The sequence below is a fragment of the Mercurialis annua genome, linkage group LG1-X, assembly GCF_937616625.2.
Source record: "Mercurialis annua linkage group LG1-X, ddMerAnnu1.2, whole genome shotgun sequence".
Taxonomy (NCBI): domain Eukaryota; kingdom Viridiplantae; phylum Streptophyta; class Magnoliopsida; order Malpighiales; family Euphorbiaceae; genus Mercurialis; species Mercurialis annua.
Genome location: NC_065570.1, coordinates 66,592,934 through 66,612,553, shown reverse-complemented (window position 1 = coordinate 66,612,553; position 19,620 = coordinate 66,592,934). Strand labels below are relative to the sequence as shown.

The 19,620-nt window shown below is 28.5% G+C and overlaps 1 protein-coding gene across 1 annotated transcript; it reads left to right on the top strand.

Annotated features, from left to right (window-relative positions):
• Positions 1-15: 15 nt before the first annotated feature.
• Positions 16-4,045, top strand: LOC126665232 (uncharacterized). Its single transcript, XM_050357960.2, has 9 exons — positions 16-233; positions 347-546; positions 868-1,049; positions 1,144-1,428; positions 1,532-1,590; positions 1,674-1,710; positions 1,817-1,888; positions 2,582-2,909; positions 3,542-4,045. The coding sequence occupies exons 1-9, from the start codon at positions 92-94 to the stop codon at positions 3,914-3,916; spliced, it is 1,680 nt and encodes a 559-aa protein (XP_050213917.1). The 5' UTR covers positions 16-91; the 3' UTR covers positions 3,917-4,045.
• The last annotated feature ends 15,575 nt before the right edge of the window (positions 4,046-19,620 follow it).

Genomic DNA, 19,620 nt, shown 5'->3' with positions numbered 1-19,620 from the left:
AATACAACACATCTCTTTGAACCAAAACCAGAGGCAAAGCATATAAACAGGAACAATTAAATTAAGACAAAACACAACACTACACTGCGCCATGTTCTTCTTCACCAACAACTCATCATATTCAAACCCAACAACGTTCCTTCCTCTTCTTCTATTTTTTGGTGTTTTTCTCTTCTCGTCATCTTCACTTGCCACCACTCTGACTCCCCATTTCAACACCCTTCATATTCCTGGTAAATTTCTTATTTTTCCCTTTTTAATCTATGCCCTGATAAAAAAGATTCAATCTTTCATTTGGGTTTTTCTTTAACATTATTAAAGTTTGATACTTTGTTTTTGATTTCAGAGGGTGGTGGTGATGGAGAATGGGGAAGAAATGGTGTAGTGGTGGCACCATGGGAGATAAGGAGGCATCTTCTCGAAGAAAACTCGACATCTAACTCAACTTTGATATTGGCTGAAATTAGAACCAAAAGGAGAGACCCTTTGAATAATCTTAAACGTTACACTGGTGGATATAATATCAGCAATGATCATTACTGGGCTGTCAGTTTTTTTTTTCTTTCTCCTTTTTTTTTTATGTTTGATTCTTTCCAGGTTTAGATTGTCATAGTAGTGTATTAGCTGTTTGTTTTGTTAGAATTTTGTAATCATTATTTGAATTTGTGAGCACCCTTATAGATAGAGATTAAATTGAATTTTGTTATAAACACAATTTTTCATTAGTTTTCTACTCTAAACCAAAAAGAAATTGCAGTAGAGATTCTTTAATTGGGGATTCTTTTAGATTGGGCCACTTAATTGTTTGATTAATCTAATAATTGAATTGCTCAATTATTTATGCCAATTTTCATTTCTATATTGCAGTCTGTGGCCTTAACAGCAGCTCCCTTCTTTGTCGTCGGCGCAGTTTGGTTTGTGTTCTTTGGAGTTTGCTTGGCCTGTATCTGTCTGTGTTATTGCTGTTGTCGGAGAGAACCTTATGGCTATTCTCGAACCTGCTATGCCTTGTCTCTCATTTTCCTCATACTTTTTACAATTTGTGCAATGTAATCAGCTCCTCGTCTCTTGATTGCTATTTCCAGTAATTTGTTTTAATTAGTAGTTTGTTCACACCCTTGATGTTGTGCTTTGCAATTTCAGTGTGGGGTGCATTGTTCTGTATACCGGTCAACAGAAATTTCACAGTATCACAACGCGCACATTGGATTACGTTGTGTTCCAGGCAAATGATACTGCTGAAAATCTCGGGGATGTGTCCGAGTATCTTGCTGCAGCTAGGAATGTCTCTGTGGATTCAGTGTTTTTGCCAACCAATGTTCGGGATAGCATTGATAAAATCGAAACACAGATCAACTCCTCTAGCAGCATTCTTTCCAGTCGTACAGAGAAAAATTCTAAGAATATACAAGATGGTTTAGATTCCATGTAAGCAAAATTAATCTCTACTTTTCCTGGTGTTCATACATACAAATTGGCCATTGTCTCTCATTTTGTAACACTACGTTTTATTTTGTTTCATTCATTGAAGGAGGATTGCTCTTATTATCCTTGCTGCCGTAATGCTTGCTTTGGCATTTCTTGGATTTTGTAAGTTTTGTTTTTGGTAGAACTACTACTATTTTTCAACTTGATATGTGTTCTGATGCTGTTAAATTGGTTAACTGGTGCAGTATTCTCCATTCTTGGATTGCAGTGCCTTGTATACTTGTAAGTAATGCTGTCTTTGAGCTGTTTTCAGATAATTATGAAACTCGAAAAAAATTTCCGTTTGAGTTTGTTTAAAGTACTTAACTGATTCCGTAATTGATTGCAGCCTGGTGATCTTTGGATGGATTCTTGTCGCCACAACATTTATTTTATGTGGTGTATTTCTTCTTGTCCACAAGTAAGTTTTATTTTTTTGAAGTTTTTAGCTATAATATTGGCAGCTACTAAATATAACTCATGCTTGATAGTCTTTTAAAACTGTATGCTTGTTTCTCCTTAAGCGCTGAAGTGAGAGGTTCAGTGGTTGATAATTCTTTGTTATGTCTCATGACTCATGAGTCATGGCTATAAGTTTAAAACCATTTTGGTTTCTCACAGAACTCTTGGGAATGTTAATTGTTATGTCGGGGTTGGACTTGAACATTTGATCTTAATAATCGTGAGTCTGATAATAATTTATTTCACATGTGGCTGGGTTAACATTAAGATAACCTTTCAAACTTATAAGCTCCAATTGGGATATGACATTTGCTCCAATAAACTCATTTTAAAAGATAATCTCTGCTATTATTAGTCTATTGATCGCTGATGCTGGTATCATCTCTGAAAAAAGAACAAAAGAAACAAAAACTTGAACAAAATCAAATTTTGATCGGAAGATTTCTCCCTCTGAAATACACTCAAGATGCGTACATACATATTTGCATTGCATGGCCTGGAACTCACCTTTCTGATGCATTTGCAGTATTAGACTTGAAATGTTAAGTAGTGCTAAAGGATTTAGCAATCCTAGTTGTATTATACGCCATTGCTGCACGTTTTCTGGCCAAATATGTTTCTTCTAAATGTCTTTGTATTTTCTACATACTAGTGTGGTTGCAGATACATGCGTTTCAATGGACGAATGGGTTTTGCACCCGACTGCAAAGACAGCTTTGGATGATATTATTCCTTGTGTGGACAATGCAACTGCACAAGCGACCTTGCAACAGACTAAGGAAGTGACCCATCAACTAGTCAATGTAGTTGATAGCATCATCCTTAATATCTCCAACAGAAATTTCCCACCACAAGTTGGGCCGCCTCTGTATTACAATCAATCTGGTCCACTAGTTCCAGCTCTTTGTAACCCATTTAATCCCGATTTTACTGACCGGCAATGTGCTGCTGGGGAAGTACACTTGAAGAATGCTACTGAGGTAAGTACTATGGTTATTGTAGTATAGATTGAAGCAAGTGCGGCACTGCGGCTTAGATAATTTCATTTCTTGATAGGAGTTATCGAAAGCTTAGGTCATGAAAGTCTATCTTTTTAATAGATACCGCATTAGTGATTAATCAGTGTAGATAGATCTTAGTTTTTATTGGTTTCATGTCCATGCAAAAATGGAGAGATTTGCTCTAACTTTCAAGTATTAATATCTGTTAGAGGCAGCAAGGTTGCCCTCCTGAACTATTTGGTGAGCGATTAATACCAAAATTTACTTTTTTTTCATCAATTAGTCCCTTGAACTTTTTTATTTTTATCAGTTAGTACAATTTTTCATTAATTAATCCAAATTTTTGGTAGCCCCCCCTACATCTACAGCTGTTTTCAAAATTGATATATTTGGTCTAATTTTAAAATTTGATAAGTTTAAGGGACTAACTGATAAAAATAAAAGTTAATTTTGGTGTTATTTTCTCATCGCGGGCAAGTTCAGTGGGCAAATTGATATGCAAAACATGTTACTGTTATCTTATCTTTGTATGCTGTGAAATTTTATCATGAGATATATACTTAGAACATGAAAGTTCAACTCTGAGTACAATTTCTCCCTCTTTCAAATAGGTTTGGAAGAGCTATACATGTCAGGTATCATCATCTGGAATTTGTACGACACCAGGTCGGTTGACTCCCTCATTGATCAACCAAATGGCATCTGCCGTAAACTTGAGCTATGGATTGAATCACTATGGTCCTTTCTTAGTCGGCTTACAAGACTGCACTTTTGTTCGACAAACATTCACCGAAATTAGCAACTCGTATTGTCCAAATTTGAGGAAATATACACAATGGATATATGTCGGGCTAGTAATGGTTTCTGCTGCTGTAATGCTGTCACTGATCTTCTGGGTAATATATGCAAGAGAGCGGAGGCATCGTGTTTATACTAAACAGTTTATGTCTCGAGCCATGGAAGATGAAGACAAGACTGCTCCTTAGAGATGTGCTGATTTGCAAAATTGGATTGCTTGATATAGTTTTATATATTTGGTAGCATACATTGGTATAATTTTGAATCATTGTACATTATCTGAGTCACATTTTGTTTGAAGAAATTATTATTGATCATGGTGGTGTATTTTATATGTTATTGCATTTGTTTTCTTTGAGAGCAGATAGCCTGCATCCAACTTTCTTGGATGGCCCGGTTCTGTGTAGTTTCACGTAAATGCTGGCAGATGCTTCTGTGACTTCCGTCAAAAAATAAAAAGAAAAAAAACCAATGAGGGAGTTTCTTGATTGGAGAGATTCTTAGGTAGAATTAGTCTACCACGTCATCCATAGACTAACCTATCACATTTTGACACGTCATTAAAATAATGGCACTATCGTAATTTTGTTCATTACTTGTTTACACCTTTCAAATAGTAATATTACGATAGTGCCATTATTTTAATGACGTGTCAAAATGTGATAGGTTAGTCTACGGATGACGTGGTGAACTGAGTCTACCTAAGAATTTTTCGCTTGATCGATATTCTGGCATAGTGAGTTTGTAACGGCAAAAGACGAATAATCCAAATAATTAAATTAGACATTTTTGATAATCGAATTCAAATGGTTAGTAAATATATAAGGAAGGGTTTCGACATAATTAAAAATAAAATAATTAGAGTGGTTGTACATAAATTTCCACCTATGTGTTTACTTACCTAAAAGAAGTTAGAGGTTCCACTAAAACAGAAAGAATAAAAATCAAATTCACTTCAAATTTATATTTGTCTATGCTCAATCTAAACCATCAAAGAAATTCATAAAGTCTGACTCATAAACCTAACAACACTTAACTGCAATAGAAAATTTCAACTTCACATCCTCAACTGGAGCTTTGCACCTGCGAACTCTTCGACGATGGATCATAATATTGACCTTCAACAATAGTTTGCACCCGCAAACATTACTATTTGCACCCGCAGAGTCTGTATTATAAGCAATGCTAAAGAAGTGGGGAACAAGGGCTTCATGTTGAGACTCAAGCACTTGGCCTCTGGGACCTCTAAAATGTAGCAACTACATATTGCGAGGCTTGGAGTTTCCGCCCACAAACTTCTTTTCGTCCTCAACCTCAAATTCTAGCCTCACGAACTTATGTAGCCATCTGATTGCTATGATTTTTGCGACCGCAGTATGTGGAGTTCTCTCCACAAACATTTAATGTTCGTCAAGAATTTTAACTCAACTTTCTGTAAATTCTATGCTTTCGACCTAATAAATACTTCATGTATGTCTTTACACTTATAAAAAATAATAAATTTTTTTTATTATCAAAATTAAAATTAAAGAGAAATTCAAAATATCAAAAGTCCAACATAGATCAATTAATAATTCCAATAACTTTCAAACGATGACTGCAAAGTTATACTTTTGCTGGTCGCTTTGTATCACAAGCATAAATGTAAGAGAGTACTAAACGTTTCGACCAAGAACGGTAGTTTCATAGAAACAGACTGCTAAAAAGACCCATGAATTATAATTCAAATTGTAGTGAAACATGAGTCCAAAATTAAGATCATAAATATTAATGACACCCCAAGCACATTAAGGACAGATTCATGTGACAATTTCGTTTAAGAACAAGAATTGTCTCCCTGAAGTTGGTAACAAGTCTCTCGCCTCTAATTTAAATCCATATTTTGCGCTTCTTGTCCTTCTAACGCTTCACTACGTGTCTCTGATTTTTGTGAACTCTGCTGTCTGACAATCAATAATTAAGATTGGAAATGACATGAAATGGGGTAATACTTAATAGTAATACAAACCCTGTCCCTTTTCAATAATTTGAGTTGAGGCATATGCCGCTCTACCAGTTGTGCACTTCTGTGTGGTACATTTGTATGAGCCAACCTGGCTACATACAATTTACAAATTTGAACTTTGGCATCCATGGGCCTGTGTGTATGGATGTATGTGTGTGTGATGAAATTCAATTAGTTTTATAGTATTGTTTTCAATGAGTTATAATTCAAATGGTATTAGATGCTAGGCAGAAATCTGCTAGGTCGTGAATTCGATTTCTTCCACAAACGCTCCTCCTTTCTTATTTATCAAAAAATAATATAATTAATCTTATTTAAAATAGAAAGGAAAATTAATTTATATATTCATAATTATGACATGAATGGTTTGATTATAAATAAAAATTATAGCATGTTTTATAATTACAACACGAATTTTAAGATTTGATATAATTAGTCACCAATTTTATTTTCAGGCAAATTAAAAGACTAATTTCATTTTAAATACTGATGTGACTGTCACACTTAGAGTTATATATAGTTTGATTTGAATGGTTTATTTTTAATATTTTAATTCAAACCAATTATATTGATTTGATAAATTTTCAAACCAAATAGATAATAAACCAACAAATTTGATTTGGTTTGATTAGATAATATTTTCTTAGAACTTAGTTCAAACCTTCAATAAATAATTATTTTATTCATCATATAGAATAAAAAATAAAGTCATTTATTCATCATAAAAATGATATATATATATATATATATATATATATATATATATATATATATATATAATAAAGTATAAAAATGACTTACAAATAAAAAAATAGTATCATAGCTTAACATTATAAAATTATTAACATTTATTAATCGATAATAAACATATACATATTAAAAATTATAAAAGATAATAATTACTTTTAGATAATATTAAAAAAATATTATTTTATAGAGTACAGTTTTTAAAAGTAGTGTTAGCAATTTTAGTTTGATTTGGTTTGATTGGCTTGAATTGTTATTGTACATATTCTGATATCCACATTATTATCTTTTTAATAGAAAATAGCTCGGTTTTCATATTTACCAATAAAATGAAACTGGTGACAGATTCTTCCAAAATGTAAAGTTCATATTTGAGCAAAATTTTGTTGTTTAAATTGCATTCAGTCCTAAAATAAATTTATAAGGTTAACTCTTAAAAATAATTTTGATATTAAATAAAAACATTATATTCAAACAGTATATAAAAAAATAAAATATATAATTGATAAAAATAAAATATATTAAGCCTCTTTTTATTTATGTAATAAATTAGTCAATAAGTAAAAATCGTAAAAATTGAAAAATTGTGTGACTAATTTTATGAAAATTTATGTTATTATTAATATAGTTTCAGTTCTATAGCTTTTAATAAAAAAATTATTTAGATATGGATTATTTTATCATAATAATATATTGAATTACATTTTATTTTTATTAATTGGACTCTTTGAATGATAAGTCTCAAGTCGAGAGGAAAAATTGATAATAGACATAAAATATTTTGGATATAATTATCAGACCTTGCGAAATTAATGTATCATAATATTAAGATTATGTTTTTTTTATTAATTTGGTTATAATTATAAACTGATAAATTATTTTATCAAATAGTATATACATCTATTCTGCATGTCTAACGTTTTAGAAATGGTGATAATTTTTCAACTTTCATAAAATAAAATCTTAAAATCTTATTATTTTTTAAATTTAATATGAAATTTTATTTTTTAAATTTAATATGAAATTTTATTAAATTTTTATTTTTGTTCAATCTGAATGGACATGGAAAACAGATTGGATGAGAAAGTAGCAACTATTTTGGCTCCATCATTTGGTTGCTGCATTTGCATAAATACATCACTGTAGAGAAATTAATTTCTCCCACAATTTTTTTTGTTGTTTTCAAATTGCAGAGTTGGTTGATATAGGAGTGATTCACTATGAATTAAGTCTAGTAAAAGAATTCATTCAATGATACGCAATTACAAAGGCATTGTAAAAATCAAAACATCACAATAATTAATAAAACATTAAACCCAAAGTCCATAGTTTATTTTATATTTTGTTGTGAAAATGTTACAATCATGTAAGTTTAATCCCATCCCATTTTCCACTTTCTAGGCAATCTCACGTACCTAAATTATTTGTTCCTATCCAAATTACTTTGAAAATATCAACATACTTAATAGTTAAATATTATTTACAAGTTTCAATTATTGTGAGATATGGCAATCCGATCCTAAGTCCTATAGTTAAAATTATAAAACCTACATATACCCTAGAAATCAAATAAAAGCACTCACCGCAAAGAAAGCAACTTATAACTATCTTTGATCTTTTTTTGGCATTTTTAAATGTCTCTTGTTTAGAAGGAGTTATATTTAGTGTTGATTGATTCAAATGATGTGAGTTTGCGGGTGTTTGAAGAAGTTTGAACGAAGAGTGATTGAAGACTGCACTTAATTTGCGAAACAGTTAGTAATTTATTTTTATTTTCGTAAGTAAGGTCTGCGAATCAGGCAATATGTTGTCTGTTCCATGTCAGGTCATCGAGTTTAGTTTTCAAATTATCCCGAATTTCTTACAAATGTAACTGTTTTATATTCAATTTAATGAGATCCGATGAATTCAAAAAAAAATGTCAATCACATTGGTCCACAAAACCAATTTCTAAGAAAGTAAATAAATTCTTGCACAAAATGTTTGTTCCATGTCTGGTCATTAGGAGTAGTTCTGTTATTTTTCTGAATTTCTCACAAATATAACTGTTTTGGATTATCAATAAAGCCTGATTTGATTCTAAAAAAAATTATAACTACATTGATTTGATAAAATATTCAACTCCTTAGATGTAATTTATTAATCTTAATCAAGTGATCATGCAACCTCAAAATCCAAGCCCAATATTTAAATTACATAACTCATGCTAACTTCACCTTTATGTAGACTTTTCTAATTTCATAACCTAATCCTACTCAAAAATGAGTAAGAAAGTTACTCTCTTGATTGGCAATTCAGTCATTCCAATTCAAGACCAACCCTTAATTATATATTTCCAAGTAGTTCAAGTAACGTATAGGAAAACTAATTAATTATTATTGTAAACACTTTCTTGCCATCTAGAAAAGTTTTTGTACAAACCAAAAATTACCAAAATGACCCTTTCAGTTTTACATTAATGAAAGGTCATTAAGGTCTAAAAAATTGCTATAAAAACACCCACAAAGCCTTCTTCATTTAGTTTAGCCTAACTAACAAGAAAAGGGTATTAAAAACAAAATTATATTTATGGAAACTAAAAGTGAATCTTGTAATTCAAAGCCATATACATGTCTATGTTCACCCACCAAACATCCGGGATCATTCAGATGTAGCATGCACAGAAATTCCAATAAATTAGCTAATAGATCAAGATTGGTGCATGTTTCATCATCAAGAAAATGGGAATTGGCTTTGATTGCAAAAGCTAATACATTGAGAGCTTTTCTTTTCAAGAATATTAAGCCATCTAGTCATCATCTTCAAAGGAGAAGGAATTTTCAACCTAGACCTACCAGGTTTTGCTTGATGAATTCTAAACGTGATGGGGTTGCAGTTTCTTAATCCATCTATTTCTTTTTTTATTCAAGAATTTTTGTTTTGTTTGAAATTTTGATTATTAGATTTAAGCATCTTGATTAGTATTTAGGCGGGGAATAGAATATGCACATTAAATTATCATAGATAAAAATAGGATTTTAATTTAGTCTTGTAACTTTTCTTTTTTTCAAAGCATAGTCTTGTAAACTTATATATAGTTAAGGATCTCATATGTCAATCTCCAGCTTTTGAAGTGAATTGTTGCTTTGCGATATAAATTATTTTTGCAAAATGTATTTGTCTATGTTTTGCATGTTTATAAAATCACTAAAAGGAATACTAAAATTAGCAGCAAATATTTTTACTGCTAATAATGTTAAAATTGTGTTATTAATATATTATATAGCTTAAAAAAACAATCGTGACATGTTACTGCTAATAAAACGTTGTCTTAAATAATTGATAACAAAATTTTCTATAAAATTCTGCTATAGTTTAACTAATGGCAGCAATTTTTAAAATTATTGCTACAAAATATTTTTTTTAGCAGCAAAAAAAAATTAACTGCAAAATTATTGCTATCAAATATAATATTTCTTATAGTGAATATACTATGATATGTAAATTTTGCTGTATATAAAATATTTTCGGCTTTTATCAAAGATACACATAATTATTTTAGTGTTTATGTGGCGCAATATGATATAAGCCATGTAAGATTAATTTTAGGCTTAAATACACAAAAAAATCACCAACTTTTGCGTGTTTTTGGTATTTGACACGAACTTTTAATTTTGGCATATAAATACGTGAACTATCAATTTTTTGCATATATGACCAAGTTTCTGTTTTAGGTGAAAAACGGTGCCGTTTTAGGTCAAAAACGGTGCCGTTTTAGGTCAAAAACGGTGCCGTTTTAGGTCAAAAACGGTGCCGTTTTAAGTCAAAAACGGTGTCCGTGTTATATATGCAAAAAATTGATAGTTCGTGTATTTATATGCCAAAATTAAAAGTTCGTATCAAATATCAAAAACAAGCGAAAGTTGATAATTTTTGGAGCAATTAAACTTTAATTTTATACATGTAAATATATAACATCATAGTCGAAAAAATAAGGCTTAATCACTAAAAAATGCCAAACCTATAAGTCTTGTATCAATTATAGCCAAACCTTTAAAAATCACCAGATTTAGCCAAACCTTATATGTTGTGTTTCTTTTTTAGCCATTTTTGAATCGAACCGATTTTTCTGACACCGTGTCGTCCACGCCACCGCTAACTAAGCAATTGGCTGGCATGGCAGCTGAAATATTTAAATAAGGTTTGACTATAACTGACACAAAGTGCATAGGTTTGGTATTTTTTGGTGAATAAAATTAATTTTAAAATTAAATAATTAAATAATTAAATGATTAATTATATTATAATAAAATTCATATATATTTAAAAATCATATTTTTATTTAATGCTAACTATAATTAATTTATTTTTTTACTAAATTTAAATAATTCTAATAATTGTTTTTTACATAATTTGATGGATATAATTAATTTAAATTATATTAAAAATAAAAAATGTCATATTCATCTTAAAATTTATTTTTTTTATATTCCATTCGTCGGTTCTTTGACTCCGCCGCCGTTTGAGACCCAATTGTTCGTCTTCCGACGAACAATCTGAGAGTAATATACACAACAAACATACGACAGTGTTCATAATTCAACTATACACACATAAACATAAAAATAATCACTAAATAGACTGCTTATTTAAAGGACGAGAGTAATTATTTTCTCATTTTTTTTCTTTAAAAAGTGAAGCTCATTTTGGTGTAATCAATATATATCATGATGTTTATAAGCATAAACGCATATGTCATTTTACTCGGCATAGCAAAAAACTTACCTTAATTTACACATAACTATTTTATTTATTACCTAAATCCAATTATAACAAGATCTCAACAACATTAAAAATAATAAATCAAGTTCAAAATCATCATGAACATTAAACCCTTTCACCAAATTTAATTCAACATTAATTCTTAAGTAATACATTAATTCATTTTTTTAATTACATATTCATTAAAATATATTATAATATAAATTTATTATATTTAATTAGGTTTAATAAAAAATTAAAATTAATTTTAATTAGTATTAAATAGAAAATATTAATTATTTTTAAATATATATAAATTTCATAAATGATATAATTAATTTACTAATTATTAAATTTAAAAATTGGCTTGATTTAAAATTAGGTTTATTCACCCAAAAAATACCAAACCTATTTTTTGTGTGTCAGTTATAGCCAAATCTTATTTAAATATTTCAGCTGACATGCCAGCCAATTGCTTAGTTGGCGGTGACGTGGATGACACGGTATCAGAAAAACCGGTTCGATTCAAAAATGGCTAAAAAGGAAACAGAACATATAAGGTTTGGCTAAATCTGGTGATTTTTAAAGGTTTGGTTATAATTGACACAAAACGTATAGGTTTGGTATTTTTTGGTGATTAAGCCAAAAAATAATGATATTTATGGAAAAAATTAAAAATCATAATATATAGTAAAAAAAGCCAAAATTGTGAATAGATAGCTAGATTTTACCGCATCTTAGATGAGTGACATGACATGCTTATTATTTTCATTTTTTTTTTGAATTTTCATGCTTATTATTTCCATAGTGATAGAGCTTGACCACTAATTTGAGACTTGTAAAATTATTGAATTAGACCCTTGATAGGACACTGGTTGGCCAATTAACACTCTGATGATAATGTTAATCTTATATTAAAGACAGTGTAACTTCATAGCTATTATGTAAAATAGTCAATATATCATGGAGGATTCGAGTCCTAATATATATAACTTTATTTTTTCTTCCAAATGGTTAGAGAATATTTCGGATTCGAATATATACGTGTATTTTGGATTTGAGTATAAACGTATATTTCGAATTCAAAAATAAACGTAGAGTTCTATTCTGGATAAGATGGTTCTTATTTAAAAACATGTCTTTGTCGGTGTTTGAAAAAGACAAACTTTATAAGATTCGATATATAAAATTGATTATTTTTAGAATTATGTCTGCTGGACAAATCTTTTTTTTGAATTCAAAAATATTTTCGAATGGTTATATAAAAAAAATACTGTCTATATTTTGATAAATTTAGAAGTTGCACCAAAACAAATCACCTACAAACTAGGCTCGAGTACAAATTTTTTTTTCAAAGCTATAAATTAGATAGATATGTTGAAGGCTTATATGGTGAAAAAAGTCATATAAAAAGAATTTAACATATGATCTTTCCAAATACAAACCAAACAAGACAAATATAAAAACATATGAAACTATAGAGTACAAGCAAAAATTAATTGAAGGGGGGTGATTAAGTCGGAAGTCCGCCAATATTGCCAACACGAAGCTCTTTTCCAAGAGAGCGGCGTTTTAATCAAAGAAACCCGTTCGATTATACGATGAAACCGCTTACTTCTTAAACTTCATCCGCTATTTCAAAGTGAATCCACAAAATTAAATCTAAGAAACATGCTTATTAAGTACCAACACAAATTTTTAAAGAATAAATAAACTACAACATTTTTGAATTCCCAACTCAAAAAATTGGAAAAACCACAAATGAAAACTACAAAGTGGATTTTCAACTCCCACAAAACCATAAATCCAAATAAACTCTAGATTTTAAAAATTTACAAGATAAAAGTAGGACACCTTTAATATGTTTCTTCTAACCTTTAGAACTATCTCCTCTTAAAACATGTTTCTTCAACCTTTAAGTAGGAGAGATCTAAAAATGGAATTTCTTAAAAAGACAACCTAAATAAGCTTTATTAGGTAGAAAAATAAACAAGAAAAGGAGTGGAGAAGGTGTTTTTTCGGTCAAAAGAGGCCGGAAAACCACCTCCTCAAACCAACGGTTTTAAAGTGTGATTTTTAAAGAGAAAGGAGAGAGATGTATTCTAAAGAGAGAGAAAGTTTTATATACCTTTTAGGGAGCACAAATTGTTCATTTTCTCATGATAATAGTTTGTCTTAATGCCTTAAAATGCTCCGACCTTTAAATCAATCCTACCTTGACATTAAAAATTAGTCAATTGTATCCTATTTAATATTTTTATCATTTCAATTATACTCTAATTTTTTTAATTTTTGTCAATATAAAAAATTCAATTAAGTAAATTTAAAAATAAAACTAAATTTATTTTTATTCAAAAAAGTACATATAAGTCATTTTTTCAAAAATTAACTAAAAACCATAATTAAATTAAAATTATTTTAAATTTTTAATTAATTTAACTAAATCTAAATAAATTTTAAACAAAGATAATTAATATATGCTAGACATGGAGAACGTTTTAAAAGTTTTTTCAAATAAAAAAGACGTCAATTTAATATTTAAAGGTACAATTGCAACGATAACATGTAAAATAAGGTAAAATTGAAAAGTTTTTAACGTGTGTAAGATTGACAAGGGGTTAAAAAATCGAATTTTTTTAAGGCATTAGGCAGTTTTTTAATACATAATCCTTTATGCTAGCTCTCTTAATCATTAACCCTCAAATAATTATTCACCACTACTATATTTTTTTCCAACATAACATGAACAACTTTTTACATAAAAAATGAAATATACTAACACAGCTACTAACTAAAAAAAAGGTACATCAAATCTTTATTATATTTTTCTTACATTTTAGATAATAATAAATTTAATTTTTTTGTTTCAACAGTAGTGATATATGTTTTGAATCAAACCATACAACAATATCAAACTTACAAAGAAGCAAGAAATAATTGTTTTGCAGACGAAGCTAAATAATGAGCTAAAACATTCAGCCAGCGACTAACAAACTAAATAGAGCAGAAAGTAAAACCCTGAAACATCGAATATCTTGACAAATTTTCCAAGATCTGTACTCAACAGGTTGCCTTGAATTAACAGATTGCGAAATTTAAAGAGCGTCTCCAGCTATTACTATCTAAAACCAACCACAAGATCTAGCCCAAACCAAAGATTCTCAAAGACCCAAAAAATTTAATATATCCGAATTTCAAATGTGACGATAATGTGCAGTAAAACAACGAATAATAAAACAATTGGAATCCATAGCCACCGCGCCAATAAAACCACACTGATAGAAGTAACAGGCAGCAGCATCATATGTAATTTTGATAGTACCACATCTTAAATAAAATACATGGATCCGTCAGTGACCAGAATGGTATAATATTATTTACACTCGAGGAGGCCATGATGTGGACAATCCTTTAATAGATTAAACTAGAGAGAATTATATATATTATCACCAACAATTTTAGAAGAATCTCAACGGAATTTCCTGATAGTGCAGCAAAAAGAAGAGAAAAAACAACATGACACGTAGTGCGAATGTGTAATTCCGTCATTGGTGAGTGGTGGCTTACACACAAACGTGTCAACAAACTAAACTGCCTTGGTTGCTATATAAAACATTATTTTACATGTCATCAAATTGTGGCATTACCCAATGGACTTTCGACGCGCCATAATTTTATACATCAATTGCCATTTGCATTTTTTAATTGCTTATGAATATTGTTTTATTATTTTATAGGTAATTCAGTTAGAATTATGTCATACCTAACTAGTTGTATCCTACATTTTATTAATTAATAAAAAACAGTATCTCGATCAGGAAAATAATTGTTCAGAAAACAAATCAGGAAAATAAAGAAGATAGAACTTAGAACTTAGATCCTTAATGGTGGGGTATCTATCGGAATTGCAATTCCTGGTAAGTTGTGGAATGAAATTGGTCTTAACGCTTGTATTTTATAATTTTTCAGCCTCAATGACAAATAATCTTGGTTTATAATTATATATTTTTTGAAAATACAATACTCAAAAAGTGGTAAACTTTTTGTTTATTTTATCAGTCAATTTTGGAAAAAAATTATTTTCATTTTTAATATATTAATATTTAAAACAATAAAATCCTCATTAAATAAATAATTAAATCTAAGGGTATTACTATTTTAATGTCCATTTTTCTAGTTAAAAGAAAATTGAACTCTCAATTTCTGAAAACGTAAGATATACAAAACAAACCACACATAAAAAAAATTATTATTTCTCAAAAGTTATATTTTCATAATCAATTTACCTCAAACAAGCAAATCATCAAACAAACCAAAAAGAAAAACAGAGCTTAAGAGAAAAGGAACTTGTATATAGGTCGATTATTTTGAGAAGATATGAAGTAATCTACAAAAACAATAGTATATTTGAAGAGATATAATATTGGGACCATATCATTTAGAGATCCTGAAAAAAGAGAAAGTATACCTTGATTGATCTGCTTATTAAAGACGCATAATCACATGCCACCCACAAAAAGTTTATAATTTTAAAAACAAATTCAATACTGTTGCCACACGCATTTAGTCTAGTGGTCTAAATTTCAGCTATCTAAACGTCAAAGTCGCGGTTTCAAACCCCGGTTACGCCCTTTGTTAATAAGAATGGTTGAGGTTGGATTGCTGGCTAATATAGACCGAAATTACTAGGTATGTGGGCTTGCGGGCGGTTCACATCCCGGGATTTGACAATAATATTGAATTTCGGCTCAGTAGAGTGAGTTCTCGTCACCGAAAAAAAAATACTATTAATAGCATATTAATTAAAAATGATTTTAGTAAATTCAACTGATGTTTCCTATATTCATTAAAAAAAATTGACGTTTCCTACATGCAAATATTATTTAATCGCACAATAACATTAATACAACACTTGTTATTTACTTTTTTTTTTTGATAATTGGGGAGGGGGAGCGCTTGTGGGAGGAATCGAACCCACGACCTAGCAGTTTGCTGCCTAACGCTTACACCATTTGAGCTATAGCTCATTGGTACACTTGTTATTTACTTATTCAAATAATTAGATTAAAATTATTAAAATCAGCCAAATAAATTTGAAAAAATAAAATCAAATGTTGCTTTGCTTATATATGTTTCACTCATGAGCATATCTAGGAGCTGGGGGCAAGGGTGAGCGAATACCTGCTCTAGTAATTAGCTCTCCATTAATGGACGAAGAACTGTTGATTTTTTTTTTCTGAAACTAAGAACAAAATGGATGTGAGAAGTGATTTTTTTGATAAAAAAAGTGCACATCTGTTTTTAAACTATTAAAAAAAAAATTATTTAAATTTGGAAAATAAATTTTCAATTATCAAACTCTTATAATATGAAAAATGAATTTTATAAATCCTTTGACAGACAAGATTCAAAAATATTATATATTTCATTTAATTTTATATTTTTCGTAATATAAAATTAATTACGAAGGTACATATGTGTAAATAGAAAAAGATGATACAATTGATAAAAAAAATTACTATTAAAGAAGTTGAATGACTTTTTAAAAAAAATCAAATAATATGTCGTTTGCTTTTAAAAGAATTGAAACTGAGTTTTCAAACAATAATGTCATTTTGTCTAAATTTAAAATTACTCTTGGTTAAATCTTCTGACCATGTCATTGGTTTCAATCTGACTGAGAAGATTGTCTATGCATAAAATTATACAAAAATCAGTAATTTTATTTTTACATATTCATATTATATTAAATACATCACATTTTTATGTATAAAAAATTATTATAAGGATATTTATAAAGACATCAATTGAAGAGTATAAAAAAATAGAATTTGAATTATTTTATAATTACGAATTATCAATCAAAAGGAGTCTAATAATTATATTAATTAAATAAGAAAAAAAGATAGTGAACCAACAAAATTATAAGAAAAAGGCAAATTATGTTTACATATTCACAACTTTAGCTATTTTATTAAATAATTTTTTTTCACCTTTTACTAAATATACTCACCATTGATTTAGAGCTGATGTGGCGCAGTGTTAAATACAACATGTAAAATTAATTTTATACACATAGACATGTTGCATCACGCCATAATATATTTAAACTGATTGTGGATATATCTGGTAAAATTAAAAAGATAATGATAAATATAGCACGATTTTAAAAATAATAACAAATATATTAAAATTATATATATATATATATATATATATATATATATATATATATATATATATATATATATATATATATATATATATATATATCGCCTAAAATAAGTGCCAAGGGACAAGAGCTCATTACCCTTTAATTAATAATTTTAAATTTGAATTTTGATTATTGACTAATTTTAAAAAAATTAATATATATATATATATATATATATATATAAAATCGTCGGAAGAATGATTGTGGATATCAAAAGTTAGTTGTACTAAAAAGAAAATATAATTATTGCATTTAAGATTATATCCTAATATATTTTTTTAGTTCATTTTTTAAATGTAAGATAGAATATAAATAAATAAATAAATAAATAAAGACAACGTATTTAAAACACAATTACTTTTTGGATTAATTCCATTAGAAATCATGATCTTTACACGAAATTTTCATTTTAATCACGACTTTTAAAAATTGTCATATAAAACCATGAAATTTCATTTTTTTTTTCAAATCTATCACCAAATTAATTTTCAGTGTATTTTTACTGATGTGGCAACCGGAATCCGACTGATTTTGATAAAAATGAAAGGTAAAAATACACCGGAAAATAATCGGTGATAGATTTGAAAAAAAATAAAAAGTCATATTTTTATATGACAACTTTTATAAATCGTGATTAAAATGAAATTTTGTGTAAAGTTCGTAATTTTTTATAAAATTAACTCTTACTTTTTTTCTACCCATATGTAAGTCGTAGGGTTTCACATTGATATACCTAATGGTTTATTATGATAATCTTGCTTAAATTATTTGTAAAATGAGGTGAAATGCAATAACACAAGATTTTATTTAAATCGGATGCATTATAAATTTCTTGCACATAGCTAAACGCCATATTTATAAAGAATAAAATGTATGGGAGATATTTATAAAAGACACATCTATGTAACTTAATATACATTACATAGAAGATCTTTTAATTAGATTTATAAATTTAGCCCACTCATTTGAAAAGGTTAAATATTTTGACTTTTCTTAACTCTAATCAAATTTTTAAATATATTTTAATTATAGTTCACTATCCAATTTTAAAACATTTACCCAAAAAAATCAATCACATTTTATCTTTTAATTTATAGTTAAATGTTTTTTTTGTCAATTGTAATTTAATTTTGATAAGTATTTTATAATTAATTAAATTTAGCTAAAATTGATTTTTTTTCCTAAAAAAAAACTTGATTTTTAAAAAAATAGATAGAACATCAAATTGAATGATGAACAATAATTAAAAGTTACTCGTTACAATTAGATTATAATTAAAAAAGTTGGTTAAAGTTTAAAAAATAAATTAAAAAGATCAGACCGGCCAATAGGTTAAGAAGGGGCCACAATAGCCACCCACAGTGGACTTCTTATCGTTTACACAATCAAATACATACAAATTAGTTTCCATTTTTCTGCCAATTTAGACCAAAACCAATGAAAAAAAGTTTTGTGGTCAAAATATTCTCGTTACTGTAATTTTCAATTCAATTGAAACCATGCAAAATTATATGTGGTCTATTTGCGAACAACTTCTTACATTATTATTCTTCTTTAGAATAACGCGTATTAGAATATACTTCAATACACAATATTCCTTGATCGTGGTAATTAAGAAATCGATAATTTCAACGTGAGTATTTTGCTATCAAATGTGTGGGCTACAATTCTAAAGCCGATTCCATTATTTTATTTTATTTTATTTTTACATGACCATGAGATGTCATAAATGGATTCTAATTATAAAACGACATCTTTGAATCTTCTATATTCAGACTAATTCTCAATCGAGCTGGATAGTTTTTTACAAAAAATAAATTTATGACCCCAAGTCTTCAACGGCTGTAAACTACAAGAGTCATAATATAGTATGAAATTAAATTCAACAGCAATGCAAACATCTTAAATTTTGCAAGAGAGCACCTAGACGGTTGGGGTTCGAAGTCCAACCTATGCAGCCAATAATTCTGGTTAAATTTAAGGTTTAATGTCTTAAAAAACCCTGACCTTCCATCCTTTTTTCAATCCTACCCTAACGTTGTAAATCTGTCAATTTTACCCTATTTTATATTTTTTTCATTTCAATTGTACCCTAAAGCATAAAATTGACCATTTTTTATTTGGCCATTTTTTTTAAATTGACCTCTTTTGCATTAGATTAACTTTTTATATTAAATTTGACCATT